Below are 20,194 nucleotides of genomic sequence, written 5' to 3'. Positions count from 1 at the left end.
ATTCATTTGTGGACAAGTCGAAAAGCATTAAACATTTATGGCAATTTAGCTAGCTTGCTTGCAGTTGCTAGCTAATTTGTCCTGGGATATAAACATTGAGTAATTTAACCTGAAATGCACAAGGTCCTCTACTTCAACAATTAATCCACACATAAAACGGTCAACCGAATTGTTTCTAGGCATCTCTCTTCCCAAGCTTCTTTTTCTTCTTTGGACGGTGATTGGCAACTAACTTTCATAATAAGGTGCATTACCACAATTGACCTCATCTTTCATTCATCCATGTGGGTATATGTTCCTAAAAACCAATGAGAAGATGGGAGAGGCAGAACATTCTGCGTCACAAATAGAAGCAACTTTTATTTTGGTGCACGGAAACGTGCGCGAGCAGTGTGGGTGCAATGATTGAATAACATGTATGTGTACATTTATTTTGCAAAGCTTGCGCACGTGACACGTCCGGTTTGGGCATGGTGTTACATGCTGACCACACCGGTTGGTCATGTGCGCGAGTTTTGCAAAGTGAATGTACACGTTATTCAATCATTGCACCAACGAGCGTCTCAGTTGCCAGGCGCTAAAATAGAAGTTGCTTTTATTTGTGGCGCAGAACGCGATGCAAGTCCTGCCTCTCCCATCTCCTCATTGGCTTTTAGATGCATATACCCACGTGCCATCTCCTCATTGGTTATACCCACGTGGGTGATTGAAAGATGAATTGAGGTTGGTTGTGGTAATACATCTTATTATGAAAGTTAGTTGCCAATCGCCATATAAAGTCCAAAGAAGAAAAGGCCTGGCAGGAGGAGAGATGACTAGAAATGATTCGGTTGACCGTTTTATGTGTGGATTAATTGTCGGAGTAGAGGACCTTTCAGGTAAAATAACAACTCACTGTTTATATCCCAGGATGAATTAGCTAGCAACGGCAAGCTAGCTAAATTGCCATAAATGTTTAATGCTTTTCGACCTGTCCCCAAATGTAGATAATTGGTTGAGAGTTTGTTTTGATATTTCAACCTGAGTGTCCTGTATGTGTTGGCGTGGGGGGACAAAATCAATTTGCGCACGATGGCGCACTCGCGTGTCTGGTTTGGGCATGGTGTTAGACCAGCTCTTAGTGTTAAGAACACATTCTCAAGGACAAAGAGAGCACATAATTATAGTTTACAATTGAGTCAGTCTAATAATACATTTAGCTGGTAGTATTTCAATGTCAACAGTCCATTGACATTCAATGTCAATGTAAACAGAGAAAGTAGGAGCAACACTGTTGTTATTGTAGTTTCTTAAATGGGTAGAGTGAGTGAAGAGGCTATTTGCAAAGAAGGAAGTCAAGGCATGGTCTCTTCTCTTTTCCCTGTGTGTGGCTAGAGGTTGAGGTTGCCGTGAGTGAATCTACTCAAAGGTTAAAGAATAGGATTGCAATAGAATGAATAACTGATCTTTGCCCCTGTCATTACCCTGGCCAAACATCTGAAACCCTACCTCTTCAAAGAGTATCTTAAATAATACCACAGTGGATTTAACAAGTGACATCAATAAGGAATGATAGCTTTCACCTGGATTCACCTGGTCAGTCTATATCATGGAAAGAGCCAGGTGTTCTTAATCTTTTGTATACTAATACACTACTTCATGAAAGGTGTTAAAAATATAGCTATTACCTATCCTATCTTTTCAGATGGTTAGGGGCTAGGTGTTCAGGGCTCGATTTGGGAGGGAGCATTAGATTAAGGAAAACTGAACTAGTGACTGACCTTAACTTCTAACCTCCTGGTTAACCCTTCCAGACATGGAGGTGATGACCCCCCTCATCGAGAACCCTGGAGGAGGAGGAGGGCAGGAGGAGGAGAACTCTGAAGAGGACCAGGATCCAGAGCTGCTACCTGTCAGACACTATGAGCTGGGAAACAGCCACCAGGGCATCACGTAAATTAACACACCTGTCAACTACCTCAACCATGAAACACTTCAAATACCAGATTCTGAAACATAGAGGCATTCTCTATTAGTGGTTAGAGTTGTTGTACTGCAGGTCTGTGATAGTGAACACTGAGGCCCATCAGGAATTGAGTTTGACTCCCATGCCATTCAAGATCAAATTACATTGGTCTCAGAGTGGACCCCTAATCCGAACCCTCTGTGTTCCACAGGTTTACTCAGGCTCTCATCCACCTGCTGAAAGGGAACATTGGAACTGGGTTGCTGGGTCTTCCCCTGGCAGTACGCAACGCAGGGGTCATAGTGAGTAACTAATGTCCCACTAGGATTACTACATTTACATTTGAGTCATTTAGCAGATGCTCTTGTCCAGAGCAACTTACAGGAGCAATTAGGGTTAAGTTCCTTACTCCAAGGGCACATCAACTGATTCTTCACAGTCTGCTCAGGGGTTCAAACCAGCGACCTTTCGGTTACTGGCCCAACGCTCTTCCCCACTAGCCTACCTGCCGCTTTACACCCTGCACACCATAACACAAACAGGGCTGGGTCACACTTTACATTACATTAGTGTCCTTGTGTACTGCTGTAAGTACCTTGTAAGATTGTTTTGGTTTATTCCGTAGAAGAAAAAAAAATCTCTTGTGAGAGTCAAGGCAGAGAAAAGGCTGGGAACCCACTATATTGGCAAAGAAGTGTTTCAGAAAACTTGGCCTTGGTTGTAAAGTTACTGAGAGAACTTGCGCGATGTGTCATGCCTACAGCATTGCATTATACATCATTGATATTAGTTGGTAAAAATGATTGGGATTCGCTAATGCTTTAACAGAAAAGCAAGGCAAGAAACGGTAATGGACTGGGCATGAATATGGGTTATGCATAAATATGTATTACATGGTTATCTCTGATCTGAATGTTCATTGGAAGTAATTATATAAAACACATGATAAGATCATTCTCACGATTCCATTGTTTGATTTAACCAGCAATTCAGTTTCTGTGTTTTACTGGACCAGTCTGTATGACAGAGGAGCAGAAATTAACACACATTGTACAAATGAATACACACATAGGCATTAAGCTCCAAGCCTTCAGGTGTGTTAATGTAGTGTTGTGGAAGAGTTAGGAGTCATTGTAAGTGGTGTCAGTGGACCTGCTAGTCTCCTCTGTCTACAGACAATGATTCCCTGCTGTGGATCCTGGCTCATGTTAAGTTGATTTGGGGTTTTATATTTGGGCCTCTGTGTCATACAGTTCAAAGGTCATAGTAACTTGTATGTAGACTTGTATGTTTATTGACCTGGTTTGCCCCCGCTAACTGGGCAGGGCACACAACTGTTATCTCTGAGTATTACACATGGATGTGAGTGTGCAATTACACAATCATGTACATTGGTTTAAAGTTCTTTGTGTGTCATGGATGTGATATCAGATGAATATTTGAATCTGTAGATTTCTGAAGCAAGGCCTGCTTAATCAGCTGGTGAGGTGTTCATCAAACTAGTCTCCACCACCAATGCTTCAGCACCATGGTATAAACCTGCCTGTGTGTCTGCCTGCTGTGCAGCTGTGGCACTGGCTAGTGGCTGATCTCAGATCAGTTTGTCTCATATCTTTCCTGTGAATCCTCCATTTGCTAAACGGACAAAGGAGGATATGATCAGGCTAGACAAATGTCATTGTTTCAAAGGACAATCAGGTCAATTTGTAAACTAGAGACTAATCTCGTCTACCAGCCGGCTCTGTTGCAATTGAGACTGAGAAATGAGGTTAGCTTCAGACCAAAAGCAGGCACAGATCACTTGTTGTGGAAAATGACTAAATTAGACATAATATGCTGTTTTTACTTAGAGAATTGTCCATTATTTTATGCTAGTGTTTCTTCCCTGATGCTGGCTTGTTGTCTTGTATGACTTAGTTATAAGTCTGGGCATACAGATAAGAGCCGGGTGCGACTGCAGTATGTGACATCCCGTATGTACTATCTGTAGGAACTCCTCTGTATGGAAACATGCAGGAAGGAACAGACAATAGTGGCAACGTCGTCTATCTTAATCTACACAGACAAGCTAAACGCCTTTTAAACACTATGTTCCTCACCCCTGTTTGCACACATCTGCTAACTGCCACATAGACAAAGAGGTTGGACTTTTCTATAAAAGCTGAGAGAACTTATTCGTAGCGCTTTCAACTCTGACTATTCTTAGTGATGGTTGATTGCTTCATTTTTGCAAATCTTATATTAAAATTGTTGTTTGAAAGAATCTGCAGTCTCTCTTCCTATAGAATGTATCTGACACTGCTACCATACCAGTGAAACAGAGAGAGCCTGCATGTCACATCTTTGACGTTGCCGGGGTTACATTGCGTTTGCTCGACTTTCCCCACAGAATCGGCAGGCTCCATAGACTTGATGATGTTCCAGTGCTAGTATTGTGTCTAGGTTGAGGAGGGAACCAAAATGTTGTTGTGTATCCTCTTGCTTAATTTCCCCTCCTTTGTGCTGTCTCATAATGATGGTGTGATCATGTCACATGACAGAGAGATCTTGTGTGTGAGGGACAAAACTGAACAGGGCAAAATTACTATCAAAATAACAATCACAACACTTTTATGTGAAATGATGTTTTCCGTGACATACATAGAATATCACAGAGCTATCCCACTACTGGTTGTGTGTAAGTGAGAAGTAGCCTATTTCTCAGGGTTATATCTGATGCGTTTGCACTACTATGGACTGATGTTTGCTGTAGTGTTCCTGTCTGGTTCACAGTTGGTTTCAGTTGGTGTTGACGTTACTGTCAGTATGTTCAGTCTGTTCTTTGTGTGTTTTTTATTTCTCCAGGTGGGGCCTCTTTGCCTGGTGCTGATGGGTGTGGTCTGTGTTCACTGTATGCACATCCTGGTCCACTGTAGCCACCACCTGTGTGAGAGGTAATAACACACACACACCACGCCCTTAGCAGCATCCTCACTGACAAGCCCCTCGTGTGTCATGGTGTTTGATATCTGTTACAATTACATTAATAAAAACACTTAACTGTCAGGGACCCAGCCGCTCTGTCCATTCATGCTCTCTCTGTCTCTCGGTCTCTGTTTTTCTTTTGTATCTGTCTCTCTCTTCCTTCTTTCTGTCACTGAGAGAGACAGAGATACTTTTTTTGTCTAAATCCTCTGTGTGTGTACCATGTTAGTGCTGAGAGCAGATAACAACCAGCTCGAGGTCTTCACAGGTCCAAAAAGTTGGATCTGTGGCTTTCCCACCTGACCCCGATATGCATAAATAATAAAAACAAATATTGAGACCTGTTCTGAATGTACCCGAGGACACACAGACCTGTTCCGTAAAGGACCGGGGACACATACCCTTGCTGGTTCGCATCCGAGAGACCTGTTCAGATCCAAAAGAAGGGGAGAGAGAAGGAAACCTCCAAATGGGTGCTGCCAGCGCCATCAATAAACAAGCGATATTGGCCAAATGATCTGCAGCTACGTGTCCTTAATGTGTAACGTATTCAAAACATTATATTCTGTTATATTGGTTTTTACTTCCTAAAACAATAGTGGTCCACCTTACGGTTCAGCTGTCCGAGATTTGAGCGATCAATGCATCAGTGCATTGCATACATATACTGTAGGCCTATATGCCTAGGCTTCCACTGTGTGATATTCATATTTACTAAATAAATATTAAAAGGGAGAAGCTTAGTCCTAGAGACACAGAGAAAGAGATGCTGGCGCCATGTTCCCGACATCGACATGGATTACTTTATACTTGTCAGGCTGCTACTGCTATTCAGATATAAATACATTTTTATTTGTCACATGTGACGAATACAACAGGTATTCAATGCTTAATTACAAGGTCTGAACCAACAATGCAGTTTGATGAAAATGTATATATTTTTTAAAAGTAACACTAAATATCAATAATGAGGCTATATACAGGGACTACCAGTTCCGAGTCAATGTGCGGGAGTACAGGTTAGTCAAGGTAATTTGTACATGTAGGTAGGGGTAAAGTGACTATGCATATATAATAAACAGCAAATAGCAGTAGTGTAAAAACAAATTGGGGGGGGGTAGAAGCTTCTACCCCCAAGTCTTTATGGCTTGGTGGTAGAAGCTGTTAAGGAGCCTCTTCTCAGTCTCTTGAGGGGGAAAGGTGTTGTCGTGCCTGTCACAACCCGGCTCTTAGATGGTGACAAGCAAGGGAGTCCACACGTTGGCAGTTAAGGAGTAACAAAGTATAAAACTACAAAGGAAAACTAACCTGTGAAAGTAAGCATGTGAGGGGTGTAATGGAGATACGCACATTTTACCTTCATCCATGTAAGTGTTGAAGGGTACACCTAATCAAAAACATAATCAACCAGATTAGAAAACAAAATGGTGCTGAGAGAGAGAGATGCAACCTGTCACCTTAACGACCCAATCAGCTCCACCTATCCCCAATCTGCAAGTGAAAGCACAAACACAGAGGAGCCGGGGTCCTTAGCTTAGTGATGAGCTTTGTGGGCACTATGGTGTTGAACGCTGAGCTGTAGTCAATGAACAGCATTCTCACATAGGTGTTCCTTTTGTCCAGTCGGGAAAGGGAGGTGTGATTGAGATTTTGTCATCTGTTGGGGCAGTATGCAAATTGCAGTGGGCCTAGGGTATCTGGTAGGATGCTGTTGATGTGAGCCATGACCAGCCTTTCAAGGCACTTCATGGCTACTGACGTGAGTGCTATGGGGGGTAATCATTTAGGCAGGTTACCTTAGTGTTATTGGGCACAGGGACTGCGGTGGTCTGCTTGATGCATGTAGGTATTACGGACTCTTTCAGGGAAAGGTTGAAAATGTCAGTGAAGACATTCTCTTTACTTGCGTCGGTTTGTGATGGTAAATAGGCGTACAGAAGGAGGCTAATTCATAAATGTTCGCTCAGAATGTACACTACCATTCAAAAGTTTGGGGTCACTTAGAATGTCCTTGTTTTTGAAAGAAATGCAAATGTTTTTTGTCCATTAAAATGACATCAAATTGATCAGAAATACAGTGTAAACATTGTTAATGTTGTAAAGGACTATTTTAGCTGGAAACAGCTGATTTTTAATGGAATATCAACATAGGCGTCTGTTTCTCAAACTAGACACTTTAATGTATTTGTCCTCTTGCTCAGTTGGGCCTCCCACTCCTCTTTCTATTCTGGTTAGAGCCAGTTTGCGCTGTTCTGTGAAGGGAGTAGTACACAGCGTTGTTCGAGACCTTCAGTTTCTTGGCTATTTCTCGCATGGAATAGCCTTCATTTCTTAGAACAAGAATAGACTGTCGAGTTTCAGAAGAAATTCCTTTGTTTCTGCCCATTTTAAGCCTGTAATCAAACCCACAAATGCTGATGCTCCAGATACTCAACTAGTCTAAAGAAGGCCAGTTTTATTGCTTCTTCAATTAGCACAACAGTTTTCAGTTGTGCTAACGTAATTGCAAAAGGGTTTTCTAATGATCAATTAGCCTTTTAAAATAATAAACTTGGATTAGCTAACACAATGTGCCATTGGAACAGGAGTGATGGTTGCTGATAATGGGCCTCGTACGCCTATGTAGATATTCCATAAAAAATCTGCCATTTCCAGCTACAATAGTCATTTACAACATTAACAATGTCTACACTGTATTTCTGATCAATTTGATGTCATTTTAACCTGTCTGGGCGAGCAAGCGTCCCACCCTAGTCAACAGCCAGTGGAATCGCGTGGTGCGAAATACAAATACCTCAAAAATGCTATAACTTCAATTTCTCAAACATATGACTATTTTACACCATTTTAAAGACAAGACTCTCTTTAAACTAACCACATCGTCCGATTTCAAAAAGGCTTTACAGCGAAAGCATAACATTAGATTGTCAGGAGAGTACCCTGCCAAAAATAATCGCACAGCCATTTTCAAAGCAAGCATATATGTCACAAAAACCAAAACCACAGCTAAATGCAGCACTAACCTTTGATGATCTTCATCAGATGACACTCCTAGGACATTGTTATACAGTACAGGCATGTTTTGTTCAATCAAGTTCATATTTATATCAAAAAACAGCTTTTTACATTAGCATGTGATGTTCAGAACTAGCATACCCACCGCAAACTTCCGGTGAATTTATTAAGTTACTCATGATTTAACGTTCACAAAAAACATAACAATTATTTAAAGAATTATAGATACAGAACTCCTTTATGCAATCGCAGTGTCAGATTTTAAAATAGCTTTTCGGCGAAAGCACATTTTGCAATATTCTGAGTACATAGCCCGGCCATCACGGCTAGCTAATTTGACACCCACCAAGTTTGGCCCTCACCAAACTCAGATTTACTATAAGAAAAATTGGATTACCTTTGCTGTTCTTCATCAGAATGCACTCCCAGGACTTCTACTTCAACAACAAATGTTGTTTTGGTTCCAAATAATCCATAGTTATATTCAAATACCTCCATTTTGTTCGTGCGTTCAGGTCCCTATCCGAAATGTGACACGCGAGCGCATTTCTTGACAAAAAATGTCAAAATATTCCATTACCGTACTTCGAAGCATGTCAAACGCTGTTTTAAAATCTATTTTTACGCTATTTTTCTCATAAAATAGCGATAATATTCCAACCGGGCGACATTGTATTCATTCAAAGGCTGAAAGAAAAAAATGGAGAATTCTCATGAACGCGCTTCTCAGTCTCACTGTTCCCAGGCTGACCACTCACAGAGCTGCTGTACTTCGCCCAGAGACTGCAGACACCCCATTACACTTTCTGGCGCCTCCTGATAGCCAATGGAAGCCTTAGAAAATATTGCGTTACAGCAGAGATGCTGTATTTTTGATAGAGATGCAACTGAAGGACAACAAATTGTCAGACAGGGCACTTCCTGTATGGAATCTTCTCAGGTTTTGGCCTGCCATGAGTTTTGTTATACTCAGACACCATTCAAACAGTTTTAGAAACTTCAGAGTGTTTTCTATCCAAATCTACTAATTATATGCATATTCTTGTTTCTGGGCAAGAGTAGTAACCAGTTTAAATCGGGTACGTTTTTTATCCGGCCGTGCAAATACTGCCCCCTAGCCCCAACAGGTTAATGGCCAAAAATGTGCTTTTCTTTCAAAAACAAAGACATTTCTAAGTGACCCCAAACTTTTGAACGGTAGTGTATTTTTATAAAGAGAACCATTATATTGTTAGTAACTCTCCTAAAGAATTCTTCTTCACCTCAAGTTCAACTGTCAGTCATTTGGAGTTCTGGTGCACACTGCCTTCATAGGCCTACTGTAGCTAAGCCTAATAATAGCCATACCACACCAAAAGTTGCTTAACTTTAATATCAAAAGTAAGTCAAGTCATTGTTTTTGGGAAAATACAAGCAGGTTCTTATATTGTGGAATAAATTAATTTTCATCAAAGCCGATTGCCTATCCAACAAATGACAGCAATAGGCTAATGCTATTTATTTTACAACAGGCCTACGTTTAACTTTCATCTAAATACGGAGCACAAAATTAAAGAAAGTTTGAACTTGATTTAGCCAATGAAAATGTCTCAACAAAATAAACTCTTTTTGCATGGGCTATTTAAAAAAAAATTGTTTTGATTATTAAATGGGCCTACAGTAGTAATAATAACAATAATAATGATTTATAATAATAATGACTAAACAATTGATAATAAATAGCAAGTGAAATAGATAAAAATCTAATAAATATAACAGTAAACATTACACTCACAAAAGTTCCAAAGAAATAGAGACATTTCAAATGTCTTATGACTGTATACAGTGTTGTAACGATGTACAAAAGGGAAAATAAATATGGGATGTATTTACAAAAACTGGGTCACCTCAAAACTGTCACCTGAAATGACATCTGCACAGTAATAATCACTGTGATTATTTCAATAGAGCGTCGGAGAGTGTGACTGTCCACAGCAGAGTGATGGGACTGTAATGTAATATATTGTAATCGCCTCATCCAAACCAGAACACAATGTACTAGCTTTCAGACGGCCGTCTCAATCTTCTGTTGTCTGGTTTCCAGCAATCTACCACCCCTTCTCTCTTTGTCTGTCTCTCTCTCTTTTCTGTTGTCCTCTTGTCTGTCGCTCTGCCTACCCAATAAGGACAGAACAGGACCGCAGAGAGACTTTCTGTCTTTTAATTCCCTCAGATCTTGTGGTCCATCTTCCTCTTGTCACTGTATCTCTTGGTGCCTTTCTCTGTGACACCAAATATGTACAAAATGTGTGCCAGTCATCCTCCTCTCCTCCCCCAGGTTGAAGAGACCTCCCATGGGGTACAGTGACACAGTGGCCTTCTCCATGGAGCACAGCTCCTACCAGTGCTTCAGGAAGAGCGCCAGATTTGGGAGGTGAGATGAGAACGCTCTTTTCATCTGGAGGTCAATTTTTGACCCATCACTGCTATAGTCACATGACTCCTCTTAGGGCCAGTGGGTGCTAGAAGCTATTCAAATTCCCTTAAATCTGTGACAATGTATGTAGTTCTGTCCTTGAGCTGTTCTTGTCTATTAATGTTATGTTTTGTGTGGAACCCGGGAAGAGTAGCTGCTGCTTTTGCAACAGCTAATGGGTATCCTAATAAAATACCAAAGGTCAGCAAGGGCCTAATGGTAAGAATCGATGATGGTATATCAGGCAGTTTGGGATGGTAGCCATAGTTTGAAGTTTAAAGGAGGGATGGTTAACAATACATATCTCTACAGTCAGTTCTGTACTGAGGTTCGCCGGCTGTGTTCTCATGCTTGACATAGAGGAAGAAGCCCTAATCTATGTGACTCCCCCATGATAATGGATTGCATTTATGAAGTGCATCTTATGAATTGACTCTCAACAGCACTCTCTGTTGATTGGGGCTAACTCACTTAAATTCACTACCACAGCCTTTCATTTGAGATTCATAGATACTGTTTTGGTTCAGCAGAATGCTTACTGGTTGCTTAAGTGTTATAGATGATGAAAAAGTGCATTTAATGTAGCGTTTGAATAGAATACAAGGTTTGAGTGGTGGTCTGAGAATGACTGATTGTTCGCACTACCTCTCAAATGCTTCATTTTGACTTCATTGAATATATCTTAATGAAACCTTTCATTACTTATTGTAAGCAACAGCAGTAATATACTACCTGACTACAACAGCAGTAACATACTACCTGACTACAACAGCAGTAACATACTACCTGACTACAACGGCAGTAACATACTACCTGACTACAACGGCGGTAACATACTACCTGACTACAACGGCAGTAACATACTACCTGACTACAACGGCGGTAACATACTACCTGACTACAACGGCGGTAACATACTACCTGACTACAACGGCGGTAACATACTACCTGACTACAACGGCGGTAACATACCACCTGACTACAACGGCGGTAACATACCACCTGACTACAACGGCGGTAACATACCACCTGACTACAACGGCGGTAACATACCACCTGACTACAACGGCGGTAACATACCACCTGACTACAACGGCGGTAACATACCACCTGGCTACAGCGGCGGTAACATACCACCTGGCTACAGCGGCGGTAACATACCACCTGGCTACAGCGGCGGTAACATACCACCTGGCTACAGCGGCGGTAACATACCACCTGGCTACAGCGGCGGTAACATACCACCTGGCTACAGCGGCGGTAACATACCACCTGGCTACAGCGGCGGTAACATACCACCTGGCTACAGCGGCGGTAACATACCACCTGGCTACAGCGGCGGTAACATACCACCTGGCTACAGCGGCGGTAACATACCACCTGGCTACAGCGGCGGTAACATACCACCTGGCTACAGCGGCGGTAACATACCACCTGGCTACAGCGGCGGTAACATACCACCTGGCTACAGCGGCGGTAACATCAGATTTCTGAGTTTTACACATGATATGCTGATTCATTTTGGATCAGCTAATCACCAGCTATAGTGAGGAACATATTTAGAGACAGGCTAGAGGAGGAGTCAAGACAGGATTCTGATTAGGTTATTATTGCTACTTTTTAAAAATGGCTTGCTAGCAGTGAAAATGCCCTCATGCTCATAGAATAAAATATGAAAGAGTAGAATGGTAATACAGAACAGAGCTTCTGTATTCTAACATCGTATAAGCCATCCAGATATTTAAGAGCTGTTTTAACATGTTTATCTGTCCCTGTCATGTCCTCCTGTCCTGTTCTAGGCACCTGGTCAACTTCTTCCTGGTGTTGACACAGCTGGGATTCTGCAGTGCATACTTTGTGTTCCTGGCAGAGAATATAAAACAGGTAGGCTCTATTACCACCTATCGAATACAGACCAGTGTGTTGTTCTTAAAAGCTTACCAGTCAAGAACAGATGTGTGTTGAGTCTCCGTATACTCACCTATCAAATACAGACCAATATGGTGTGTTCTTAAAAGCCTACCAATCAAACAAACGACTGTGGAAGTGTCTCTGTACCATCTCTCTATCAAAAGCAATGGGTGTGTCACAAGTATGTGTCACTGACCAAATCAATCCTGTACAGATACTGAATTGGTATTATTAACTGGATGGTTTGAGCCCTGAATGGCTGACAGCCGTGGTATACTTAAGCAATAAGGCATGGGGGGTGTGGTATATGGCCAATATACCACGGCTAAGGGCTGTTCTTAAGCACGACACATAACGGAGTGCCTGGACACAACCCTTAGCCGTGGTATATTGGCCATATACCACAAACCTCTGAGGTGCCTTATTGCTATTATAAACTGATTACCAACGTAATTAGAGCAGTAAAAATAAATGTTTCGTCATACCCGTGGTATGTTAGCCAATCAGCATTCAGGGCTTGAACCACCCAGTTTATAATAGATCGTATACTACGTGTATGACAAAACATTTCGATTTACTGCTCTAATGACGTTGGTAACCAGTTTATAATAGCAATACGCTACTCTGAGTTTTTTGGGGTTTAGGCACGACGTAATATTGGCCAACTATGGCCAATATTTGGTATATTGGTCAATATTTGGCAAATATTGCATCGTGCCTAAGAATCTTAGCCATGGAATATTGGCCCTATACCACTGATACCAATAACCCATATTCAACTGAGCTGCCTAACCTATCAATCCCGGTTGCTTGGTGATGTACCCCTCTATTAGATGGTGTGTTTGGAGGATTACCTCTTGTCATCCCAACTCTTGAGCTGTTCTAATGGTTGACTTGCAGTGACACACAACGTTCCCTAGGAGACGCTAGTGGTGTTTCATTTCTGAGCTCTCTGCTTGCCTGACTTTCTCAGCCTCTCTTTCTTTCTTTCCCTCTCGTGCTCCCACACAATTTCTAAACTGTATTAGATGGTGATCTCTTCCTTATGGACTAGCATAGATAGTCAACCATTTCCATATGGACAATGATAAAGACTTCATGCAGTGCCTCTTTAATTCAAAACTCAAATGTGATTATTTGGTAGGGCATAGCCAGGAGTAGTAATATCAGAGTGATGAAGTATGGTACAATCTTATATTGAAATGGACTGAAACTCTTAAACACTTATGATGGAACATTTTAAAAATCTATTTCTCTCTCTTTCTATCTCTAACATAGTTTATTGTTATTTATTGGGTTGCAACTCCTCAATCCAAACATGTAGCATCATTAGGCCTTCTGCTAACTGCCGTACTACGTACTCTCGGTGGTCTCAGTTCATCAGAAAACATTTACTGCTGACCCGGGTCTCTCTGTGTGTGTTTAGGCTCAATATACTAATTGTTTTCGCTCATATAGGAGTACACACAGAAGATGTATTTGTCAAAAGCTGAGCAAAGCTTCCTATTGGTAGTTAAACAAACAGTGGGGTTGAACGGGGCAAAGCCACCAGAGCTTTAGAATTTTTGAACATGGAAGATGAGATATGAGTGTCTAGTTGTTCTGAATTAGAAAAAATAACATAGCTTTAATGATCTGTATAGCGCTGGTTGGTTGGCCCGTTGCATTGTGGGTACATCTCTATTCCCAAACTAGGTTCTAATACCTTTTTGTTTTCACTGTAAATTAACTCTTTAAACTCTTATTTTCACAGTTTTTATCCATGGCGACCATTTAGCCAGAGGTGGAATGTGCACCATGCTGCCTTTTGTTCTTTTAGAGCTTGATGTCATAGCCAGGATCATATTCTGGACTGCCATTGGTCCATACTAGAGGTGTGCCCTCTTTAGAGGACATGGGGTCTGCCCAGGTCATTTATATTATAGTACTTTATTTACAAAAAAACTAGTTTATTAAAAGAACGATTTTCTATTATGTTGACGAGATATTCCAGTGACCGCTTTAACAATGGCAATACATGTCCTCAAAGATGGAAGGCAGGCGGGCGGAGGCAAGATCTGGTGGTACCATTCTAGCCAATGAGAGGGCAGATGCGTGTGTCAACAACTGGCCATAGAGATAGAGGACTCATCTTTTTATCATTGTCCATATTCAATAAATAATAGGTTACTGGATATATACTGCTCAAAAAAATAAAGGGGACACTTAAACAACACATCCTAGATCTGAATGAAATAAATAATCTTATTAAATACTTTTTTCTTTACATAGTTGAATGTGCTGACAACAAAATCACACAAAAATAATCAATGGAAATCCAATTTATCAACCCATGGAGGTCTGGATTTGGAGTCACACTCAAAATTAAAGTGGAAAACCACACTACAGGCTGATCCAACTTTGATGTAATGTCCTTAAAACAAGTCAAAATGAGGCTCAGTAGTGTGTGTGGCCTCCACGTGCCTGTATGACCTCCCTACAACGCCTGGGCATGCTCCTGATGAGGTGGCGGATGGTCTCCTGAGGGATCTCCTCCCAGACCTGGACTAAAGCATCCGCCAACTCCTGGACAGTCTGTGGTGCAACGTGGCGTTGGTGGATGGAGCGAGACATGATGTCCCAGATGTGCTCAATTGGATTCAGGTCTGGGGAACGGGCAGGCCAGTCCATAGCATCAATGCCTTCCTCTTGCAGGAACTGCTGACACACTCCAGCCACATGAGGTCTAGCATTGTCTTGCATTAGGAGGAACCCAGGGCCAACCGCACCAGCATATGATCTCACAAGGGGTCTGAGGATCTCATCTCGGTACCTAATGGCAGTCAGGCTACCTCTGGCGAGCACATGGAGGGCTGTGCGGCCCCCCAAAGAAATGCCACCCCACACCATGACTGACCCACCGCCAAACCGGTCATTCTGGAGGATGTTGCAGGCAGCAGAACGTTCTCCACGGCGTCTCCAGACTCTGTCACGTCTGTCAAGTGCTCAGTGTGAACCTGCTTCATCTGTGAAGAGCACAGGGAGCCAGTGGCGAATTTGCCAATCTTGGTGTTCTCTGGCAAATGCCAAACGTCCTGCACGGTGTTGGGCTGTAAGCACAACCCCCACCTGTGGACGTCGGGCCCTCATACCACCCTCATGGAGTCTGTTTCTGACCGTTTGAGCAGACACATGCACATTTGAGGCCTGCTGGAGGTCATTTTGCAGGGCTCTGGCAGTGCTTCTCCTGCTCCTCCTTGCACAAAGGCGGAGGTAGTGGTCCTGCTGCTGGGTTGTTGCCCTCCTACGGCCTCCTCCACATCTCCTGATGTACTGGCCTGTCTCCTGGTAGCGCCTCCATGCTCTGGACACTACGCTGACAGACACAGCAAACCTTCTTGCCACAGCTCGCATTGATGTGCCATCCTGGATGAGCTGCACTACCTGAGCCACTTGTGTGGGTTGTAGACTCCGTCTCATGCTACCACTAGAGTGACAGCACCGCCAGCATTCAAAAGTGACCAAAACATCAGCCAGGAAGCATAGGAACTGAGAAGTGGTCTGTGGTCCCCACCTGCAGAACCACTCCTTTATTGGGGGTGTCTTGCTAATTGCCTATAATTTCCACCTGTTGTCTATTCCATTTGCACAACAGCATGTGAAATGTATTGTCAATCAGTGTTGCTTCCTAAGTGGACAGTTTGATTTCACAGAAGTGTGATTGACTTGGAGTTACATTGTGTTGTTTAAGTGTTCCCTTTATTTTTTTGAGCAGTGTATTTCAGTAGAGTTCTTTGGGACATGTATGTAAGTGCAATATGTATTATCTAACTGGACTGGTGTCCATCTCCTCTCCTTGGTGCTTAGTTATGAGACGATGTGATTCAGTTTTCCTCCTTATGGGATTATGTGAGGCTATATCAGTGTGCATTATTTAATACTAGTTGTCTAGAGCTAGGAAGGAAGCCCTGTACTGCTCTATCATATGAAATCAATACCACACACTGCCTTTTCTCTCTCTTTCTCTCTTCGTCGCTCTCTATCCCCCCTCCCTCTCTACCCTCCCCCTTCTTTCTCTCTCTTTCTTGCATTATTTATTTCCTGGCATCCACAACAAACAAGCTTACATGCATAAACATAGTAGATATTCAGTTTACAACACAGTTTGTAAAAGCAGTCATACATTACTGTAGTAAATGCACTCTCGGGGCTGTGCCATTGAACCTACAGCAGCACATAGAGGTAAACTTCCCTGTGGCTCAGTTGGTAGAGCATGGTGTGTGCAACGCCAGGGTTGTGGGTTCGATTCCCACGGGGGGCCAGTACACAAAAAAAAAAAAAAAAATGCATGAAATGAAATGTATGCATTCACTACTGTAAGTCGCTCTGGATAAGAGCGTCTGCTAAATGACTAAAATGTAAATGTAAATGTAAACACCAACAAAAAGTCTCTTAATAGAGCGTTGGGCCACAATGAGCCAGAACAGCTTCAATGCACCTTGGAATAGATTCTGCAAGTGTCTGGAACTCTGTTGGAGGGATGCGACACCATTCGTCCACTAGAATTTGGTGTTTAGTTGATGGTGATGGAAAACGCGGTCTCAAGTGCCACTCCAGAATCGCCCACAAGTGTTCAATTGGGTTGAGATCTGGTGACTGAGACACTCTCTCACTCACACACGTTATACATGTCTATTATATTGACAAGTTATTCCAGTGATTGCTCTAAAAATGGAAATAGATCTTTGTATCTGTGCAGTTATTGCCTTAATGGTGCTGCCCATGCTGTCACAGACGCTGTTTCCATTTTCAAGTAGTCAATTTTCTACCTCATTGTCTGATTGCTCTCAACTCATTGGAATCCCCACCCAGTTGATTACTTTAAAATGATGGAAGCCTTCAATGTCCATGCTAAAACGGGTTATATCCATGATCGCTATGACAACGGGCACAACTCCGATAGTCATTTTATTTTTCAAAGTTGCCAACATGCCACGTGCGTTCACTTCTATCAGTGCGTTCGTAACAACCTAACCATTACACAACTTCTGTTCGATCAAATAAGCCTCACAAAGCAAATTAGCAATTCAGTTTGATGACCAACTTCAACACTTTTTCTCGTTGACCTTAAATTCCTTAATTCGTCTGCATATTTTCATGGAAAGATTATGAGCGGAGTAAAACATCTCGCTTCACCTCTTCCTCTCTTGTATCCTTCATTTATTTAAGTGTTTCCTTTATTTTGGCAGTTACCTGTACATACCCATCTCTGTATGTGTTCATAGTATGACAACAGCTAGCTACATACAGTGCATTCGGAAAGTATTCCGACCCAATGAGTTTTTCCACATTTTGTTACGTTACAGCCTTATTCTAAAATGGATTAAAACATTTTTTTTATCCTCATCAATCTTCACACACTACCACATAATGACAAAGCGAAAACAGGTTTTTAGATATTTGTATTATGTATTAAATGTATTGTATTAAAATTGTATAAAAAATTGTATTGTATTAAACATAACTATTCAGACCCTTTTGCTCTGAGACTTGAAATTGAGCTCAGTTGAATCCTGTTTCCATTGATCATTCTTGAGCTGTTTCTACAACTTGATTGTAGATTCAATGGATTGGACATGATTTGGAAAGGCACACAGCAGTCTATATAAGGTCTCACAGTTGACAGTGCATGTCAGAGGAAAAACCAAGCTATAAGGTTGAAGGCATTGCCTGTAATTATGGGGCATTGTGTTTTGTAGATTGAGTAATAAAAAAAATAACACATTTTACAATAAGGCTGTAATGTAACAAAATGTGGAAAAAGTGAAGGGGTCTGAATACTTTTTGAATGCTCATACTGCTGATGGTTTATGGGTGACGTGGAGTAGCTGTGTAGATGGATCGAGAATGTGGTGAATGGGGGCGATATGACGAATTAATAAGCTCTTTAGTTAGATTTATTTAATCAGTCTTTAAAGCAAGGTCATCAATTGAAAACCTGTTTTTATTTAAAACACCTTGAGTAGCTTGAGGTGGTGAGTGAGTGACTTATGATAATTAGAAGCGAGTTAATGGGTGAACGAATTACACACTGTATTTCCAGGTAGCACCATTTCTCTCCATGCATTCGTAGCCCTCCACCTCTGGGACTGGGAGACTAGCGGTTAAGAGCGTTGGGCTAGTAACCGAAAGGTTGCTGGTTTGAATCCTCCGACCGACTAGGTGAAAGATCTGTTGATGTGCCCTTGAGCAAGGCACTTAACGCTAATTGCTACTCTTAAGTGGCTCTGGATAAGAGTGTCTGCTAAATGAATAAAATGTAATAGCAGACAGTCTAATTTGATGAAACCCTGATCTTTCTAGCCTGTCTGAGCTGTGGGATAAGATGGAATCATGAGGATATCATTTGGAACCCCCCCCCTCCCTCATCTCCTCTACCCCCTCCCATTTCTAGTCCACTCCCTGGTGTTGTGTTGAATATTCATTAATCCCGGAAAGTTTCTTGATCGTTTTTCTCTGGGAAAAGCTTTTGTTGTTGATAGAAGTGGGATAGCTGCTTATCGACAAGCATGAGGCCAATCCACTTCTTCACTTCCATGATAAGCTCCTAAAATGGTTTTGTCTGGCGAGGAGAGAACACGCAGTAGCCTTAATTGCAGTCTGTAGATTTAGTGGGATCTCTATCTGAAGGTCTATCGGAAGGTTCCTTCCTGAAGGTTGACAGGGTGATGGGGTGAGGTGAGTTTCACTCATGAACAGACCACCATTAATCACGTGTGTGTGTGTGTGTGTGTGTGTGTGTGTGTGTGTGTATCCATTCCTTCCTCTCTAGGTCGTTGAGGGATACCAAGGTGTAAACATCACCCTGGCAGATGAATCCCTGTCATTTGCCAACACCTCCATGGTGCCAGCCCCGGTCCCTCTACCCACCATGGTGCCCTCTGAGCCCTGGGCACTGGACCTGCGTCTTTACATGCTCTTCTTCCTGCCCTTCCTCATCCTACTGGTGTTCATGAAGGACCTGAAGAACATGGCCGTCCTGTCGTTGCTGGCCAACGTCTGCATGGCCGTCAGCGTCATAATCATCTTCCAGTACATCACGACGGTAAGCATGTTGTTGTTATGGCCATCAGCGTCATAATCATCTTCCAGTACATCACGACGGTAAGCATGTTGTTGTTATGGCCATCAGCGTCATAATCATCTTCCAGTACATCACGACGGTAAGCATGTTGTTGTTATGGCCATCAGCGTCATAATCATCTTCCAGTACATCACGACGGTAAGCATGTTGTTGTTATGGCCGTCAGCGTCATCATCTTCCAGTACATCACGACGGTAAGCATGTTGTTTACACTGTGGTTATGGCCGTCAGCGTCATCATCTTCCAGTACATCACGACGGTAAGCATGTTGTTGTTATGGCCATCAGCGTCATAATCATCTTCCAGTACATCACGACGGTAAGCATGTTGTTTACACTGTGGTTATGGCTGTCAGGGTCATCATCTTCCAGTACATCACGACGGTAAGCATGTTGTTGTTATGGCCATCAGCATCATCTTCCAGTGCATCACGACGGTAAGCATGTTGTTTACACTGTGGTTATGGCTGTCAGCGTCATAATCATCTTCCAGTACATCACGACGGTAAGCATGTTGTTTACACTGTGGTTATGGCTGTCAGCGTCATAATCATCTTCCAGTACATCACGACGGTAAGCATGTTGTTTACACTGTGGTTATGGCTGTCAGCGTCATAATCATCTTCCAGTACATCACGACGGTAAGCATGTTGTTTACACTGTGGTTATGGCCGTCAGCGTCATAATCATCTTCCAGTACATCACGACGGTAAGCATGTTGTTTACACTGTGGTTATGGCTGTCAGCGTCATAATCATCTTCCAGTACATCACGACGGTAAG

At 42.3% G+C, this 20,194-nt stretch overlaps 1 protein-coding gene across 6 annotated transcripts in view; it reads left to right on the top strand.

Moving 5' to 3' along the window:
• slc36a4 (solute carrier family 36 member 4) overlaps positions 1-20,194 on the top strand; it is a 262,213-nt gene that overhangs the window by 5,932 nt on the left and 236,087 nt on the right. For all 6 annotated transcript variants that reach the window (XM_014163300.2, XM_014163299.2, XM_014163297.2 and 3 more), the window contains exons 4-9: positions 1,794-1,932; positions 2,157-2,247; positions 4,790-4,878; positions 10,242-10,337; positions 12,179-12,263; positions 19,102-19,374. In XM_014163300.2, coding sequence (XP_014018775.1) covers positions 1,794-1,932; positions 2,157-2,247; positions 4,790-4,878; positions 10,242-10,337; positions 12,179-12,263; positions 19,102-19,374 — 773 coding nt within the window. The remainder of the gene's footprint in view (positions 1-1,793; positions 1,933-2,156; positions 2,248-4,789; positions 4,879-10,241; positions 10,338-12,178; positions 12,264-19,101; positions 19,375-20,194) is intronic.

This window comes from Salmo salar, chromosome ssa20, assembly GCF_905237065.1.
Source record: "Salmo salar chromosome ssa20, Ssal_v3.1, whole genome shotgun sequence".
In the NCBI taxonomy this organism is placed as follows: Eukaryota; Metazoa; Chordata; class Actinopteri; order Salmoniformes; family Salmonidae; genus Salmo; species Salmo salar.
The sequence above is the reverse complement of the archived record's forward strand: the minus strand, read 5'-3'. Positions and strand labels throughout refer to the sequence as shown.